General features: G+C 41.7%; 1 protein-coding gene across 1 annotated transcript in view; it reads right to left on the bottom strand.

Annotated features, from left to right (window-relative positions):
• Wdr93 (WD repeat domain 93) overlaps positions 1-5,582 on the bottom strand; it is a 44,221-nt gene that overhangs the window by 16,350 nt on the left and 22,289 nt on the right. Inside the window, exon 7 of the mRNA XM_004623466.2 lies at positions 506-590. Within this exon, the coding sequence (XP_004623523.1) occupies positions 506-590 (85 nt within the window). The remainder of the gene's footprint in view (positions 1-505; positions 591-5,582) is intronic.

The following is a 5,582-nucleotide window of genomic DNA, read 5'->3' as shown; positions in this document are numbered from 1 at the left end:
GGAACCGGGGATTGAACTCAGTATATTTTTGTTTTGAGACAGGGTCTCACTAAGTGACACTAGCTGAGCTCAAATTTGTGGTCTTCCTGCTTCAGCCACTCAAGTAACTGGGATTACAGCCATGTGCTACCTTGTCTGGCTTCGCTCCTTGTATTTTAATGGTTGCAGAACACAAAACAAAAAAAACAAACAAACAAAAAAAAAAAACACCAAAAAAGTAATAAGAAATTTAAAAAAATAATAAGGAAAAAATTAAGCATTAACTGCTCCTTTCAAAAGACTAGCAGAAAATAGCATGTACCTTCTGATTCATCGCTGTAATATTTGCTTTTTTATTTGTTTTTAGATCCCAGAGGTTATGAGTCTTAAAAAAAGTCTTCTTCAAAGCTATGCATTTAATTCAATACTGCTGCTAATAAATAGACAAACAGGAAATTGTGGAGGAAGGTTAAGAAGGACGAAATGGAGAAATCGATGGCAGAGACATTAACTGAATCATACTTACCAGTGATTGGTTTAGGTGGTTTAATTTTCATTATATGAACTGGAGGGCTCAATTTAATGTCACTTTTAAAAGTAAAATTCACATCCTAAAATAAGAAAAAGTACAGCCAATAAGCCAACAAAGAAGATAACACAGTATCACTCAGAACACTCCCTCGAAAAGAAAACAAAAAAAAAAAAGAAAGAAAAAGAAAAGAAAGGCAGAGAGGACAAATAGAAAGTAAACAGAAACAGGTATGGGAGTGCACACCTATAATCCCAGCACTTGGAAGGCTGAGGCAGGAGGATCACCATGATTTTGAGACCAGTCTGGACTATAAACTGAATCCCTATCTCAAAGAAAAAAAAAAGATGAATAGTAAGAAAGTTGATTAAAACTCAGACATTTCAATAGTTACACTAACTGTATAGGGCTTGAACCCTGCAATTAAAAGGCAGAGATTATCAGACTGCATAGAAAGACAAAGTTCAACCATATGCTGTCAATAAGAAACTCAGTTTCAAAAAAAAGACATAAATATGTTAAATGTAAAAGTGCAAAAAAAATCACTAAAACTAATAAAAAGAAAACAATTTCTTTCTTTCTTTTTTTTTTTTGGTGGTACCAGGGATTGAACTCAGGACATTGTGCTTGCCAGGCAAGCACTTATTCCACTGAGCTATCTCCCTGGCCCAAGAAAACAATGTCAACCTGAACAAAGAATATTACTGGGGATAAAACTGTATAAGAACAAACTGATGATATAAAAATATAACATTCCAAGTTACTAGGTTTCAAATAGCACCTTCACAATACGTGAAGCAAAACTCATACAAATGAAAAAGGAAATAGATAAATCTACAATCTTAGTCCTCTTTTGATAGGATAAGTAGAAAGTGAGAAGACAGTAAGGACACATACTTGAATGACTTGGTCAGTAACAGCAGAATACTTATTCAAGTGGGCTCACCACGCTAAACTATATTCTGGGCATAAAACAAGTTTCAATAAACGTAAAGGTTCAAATCACATGAAGTATGTTCTCTGAGTGAGAGGCCAATAAAAAAGGTATCTGTAACATCTCCAATAAATGTATACTAAATAATCATTTGGCCAAAGGAGAAATAAAAAAGCAAATTAAGAAGTTAAGGGCTGGGGATGTAGCTCAGCAGCACAGTGCCTGCCTGGCGTCATGAGTTTGATTCCCGGTACAAAAAAAAAAAAAAAAAGAAAGAAAAAGAAATTGAATGAAAATGAGATTTCCAGATTTAAAGGACATAGCTAGACATTGTGGTTGTGCCTCAGTGTTTGTGGGATGTCAGTTCCAGGACCGCTTTGGTATCAAACTCTGTGGGTGCTCAAGTCCCTTATATGAAAAGGCGTAGTAATTACATATAACTGACACAGATCCTCCCCTGTACTGTAAATTATCTCTGAATTACTTATCATATCTAATACAATGTAAATGGCAGGAAAAAAGCCTACATATTCAGCAGAGATGCAATTTTCTTTCTTTTTTTGTTTTCGGAACCAGGGATTGAATTCAGGCTCTTTTTAAAATTTATTTACTTATTTATTTGTGTGTGTGTGTATGTATGTGTGTGTGTGGTCAACTCAGCCCACCAGGGGGCAGGGCTGGCTGGCATGTGGTGCTGGGGGATTGAACCGCAGTCCCTGATGCTTTGCTAAGCTTGTTCTAAGTAGGTGCTTTAGACCACTGAGCCATCTCACCAGCCCCGAATTCAGGCTCTTGCGCTTGCCAGGCAAGTGTTTATTCTACTGAGCCATCTCCCCAGCCCCTGAGATGCAATTTTCTTCAGATTTTGACCTGCCTTTAGTTCAGTTTTCAGGTGTGTAAACTGTAGATACAAAGGCTGGCCATACGAGGATATAATAAGTTCACAGACTAAACGTTTATATCAGAAAAGAATACCTCAAATGAGTGGTCTCAACTTCTACCCTAAGAACTTAGGAAATAGAAAAGGCTGGACTCAAAATAAAGAAAATAAGAATCAAATTGGAAATCTGTTAGACAGAAAATAGAAAACAATAGGCAAAAATTTATAGAAACAAAAGTCTGTTCTTTGAGAAGACTAGTAAAATTGGCAGCTGTGTGGTGGTACATGCCTGTCATCCCAGCACTTGAGAGGCTGAGGCAGGAAGATCTCTGTGTATTCCAGGCCAGCCTGGGCTGCATAGTAGATAGTGTGTTTGGAATCAACCTGAACTACATAGCAAGACTCTACCTCAAAACAAACAAACAAACAAACAAACAAACAAAACAAAACAACAGAGAGAGAGAGAGAGAGAGAGAGAGAGAGAGAGAGAGAGAGAGAGAAACAATCCCCAAATTGACAAGCCACTAGCCAAGCTGAGTAAGAGAAGATGTGATTACCAGTTTCTGGAATGAGAGAGATACTGTCACAGTGGTCTTTACAGCTAGTGATAGGACAACAAAGCCCAAGGACAGAATCCCTGCCTGGCACGCACCACCGCAGTGCTGCCGTATGAAGTAGGGAGCCGAGCGATGCAGCAGATTCTCAGGACGAGCAAGCCTAGAGACCTCATGCACACGAGGATTTAGTAATGAAACCCAGCCCTTGGGAGGCTTTGGCAGGACTGCAAGCTCAAGACCAGCCTGGGCTGCAAAGTGAGCTCAAGCAAGCCAGCCTGAACTTCATAGTCAGACTAAAGACCAATAGCAGAAAAAAACAAATAAACAAACAAAAAACCCAACAGGGACCAGGGAGATAGCTCAGTGGACTAAAGCACCTGCTTAAGCAAGCTTAGGAAGGCGCAGGTTCAATCCCTGGGACCACATGTAGCACCAGCCCCACCCCCAGGGCGGGCTGGCTGAGCCGTCCACTGAGTCCAGGTGTAGTGGCGTATGTCTGTAATCCCAGCACTGGGGAGGCTGAAAACAGGAGGATCACTATGAGTCCAAACTGTGTAGTGAGATCCTGTAACAACCAAATATATTTAAAAAAGGAAACCAACCAAACAAAAAACTACTGCATACGGAAGTCATGCTAAAGGAGATTTTACTACTCTTAGTACAAAACCAAACAAGGGTATAACTGTGAGACTGTGGATGTGTTCATTTGCTTCATTCGACTTGTTGGGGACCAGGCTGTGGATAGATCGGTGGGGGCCAAACTACAGGCCCCTCAGTCTCGAGGCCATGTTGTCTGGTTTCAGGAATAGGGAGTCTGTACAGAAGGCTACCGGCTCAAATCCCATAACCCCAGCTCCTGAGGCAAGACAACCTCTGTGGAGGAGAGCACAAAGAAAGCAAGCACCCCACTGTGGGAAGGGATCTAAGCTCCTTTCCTTGGTGATGCCGAACATGTTCCTCACTCCACCACCACCTGTTCCTGCAGTTGCTGTTCCAGGAAAAGGACACTACCACTCCCCTGGCTTCTTACTGGCTGATAAAGGGGGCCAGCTGATGAGGTCTTTGTCTTGGCCCATCTGAGGCACTGACCTCCTGGTCCCCCAGCTTGCAAATTTCTCTTTTTCTTTAACCCTTGCAATACTCTCTAAGAAAGCAACCTTCAGTATCTACTAACTTTTTTTTTTTTTAACTATCTACAACATCATAGATCCAAAATGTACCTTGTAAAAAGATTAGGAAGAATTTAATAAAAGTCAATATCCACTCTTGATTTAACGAAACCAAAACAAGACTCTTAGCAAATCAAATCCACAGTGTCACATACTGAACTTGATAAAGGAGCTTCACCAAAAACCTAACGCAAGCTTCACACACCAGTGAAACACTTGAAGCATTGTCATTGTTATGAATAAGTCACAGATGTCCCATTACTCTGCTACTTTTCAACATTTTATTAGGTATTCTATAAAATGAAAGAAGGCAAGAACAGGTAGAAGGGATAAATACCTGAAAGGGAAAAAGTTATCAGTATTTAATGTTACAATTTTTTTATTTTATTATTATTATTTTTATTTTAGGGAAGGGCTTACAAGGTGCTCAGGGTCTCACTACTAGATTGGTCTTGTAGTGATCTGCCTGTTTACAGCCTCCCAAGAGCTGGGATTATAGGCAAATGCCACCACGGCCCATCTCAATTGCTGTCTCAGCACCTTCCGAGGGTGGGGCTGGCACCAGGACGGGGCCAGCACAGCAGGCCCAGGGATTAAACCCCAGGTCCCCGTGCCTGCTTGCAGGCTCTTTAATCTGCTGAACTATTTGCTGGCCCTTAAAGTTACAATTATTTCTCTAGAAAGTCCAAGATTATTAACTGGAAAGCCATCAGAACTAATAATAAAATTCAGTAAATAAAGAGGGCACTGGACTGCACATCCCACTGACAGCTGCAATCCCAGTTGGAGAGGAGGCTCAGGCAGGAGGATCATAAATTCAAGCTCAGCCTGGGCAACTTGGTGACCTAGTGAGAGCCTGTCTGAAAATGAAGAATTAATAGAAAGGCCTGGGAGTGCAGCTCAGTGTGAAGGCCCTGGCCCAATCCTCAGGACCAGGAAGAAAACTGAGTCAGTAGGGCTAGGACTAGGGCACGAGAATGAAAGAAGCATAACTGAAGAAGGAACTCATCCCCAAGTGCCAACCCTGCAGCTGCAGGACCCTAGGACTCTCTTGACCCTAGGGCTCTAATCTTGGCCCTGGGGGCCAGATACAAGACCAACACACCAAATCAACACATATCCTGTGGATCAGTGTAGTGGACATTTGGCATCTTTTTGTCTGTGTCAGTTTTCCACTACTGTAACAAATACCCAAAGTAACCACCAGCTTACAGAGAGAAAAGCTTTGCCATGGCTTACAGTGTTGGGGCGGGGGTCCAGCTGTGACTGGCTGTTGCTGTGGCTTTGGACCTGTGGCCACACATCAAGCCAGGAGCATCAGGTAGAATAAACTGCCTGCTTCACAGTTAGGTATAAAAAATATAGAAGAGAAAGGGGCCAGGACTCAAGGTCTCTTTCCCAGGGGTGTCCCTAATGACCAAAGACTCTCCACTGGATCCCCCTTTTAAGGTCTCCACTTTCTTCCAATAACAGTAAACTGGCACACCACCATCAACAGTGGGACTCACAGGACATTCAAATTTTGAGGGGCTGG

This window comes from Octodon degus, unplaced genomic scaffold (genome assembly GCF_000260255.1).
Source record: "Octodon degus isolate 3935 unplaced genomic scaffold, OctDeg1.0 scaffold00002, whole genome shotgun sequence".
Classification (NCBI taxonomy): domain Eukaryota; kingdom Metazoa; phylum Chordata; class Mammalia; order Rodentia; family Octodontidae; genus Octodon; species Octodon degus.
Note: the sequence above shows the minus strand (reverse complement) of the source record. Positions and strands in the feature narration are given on the sequence as shown.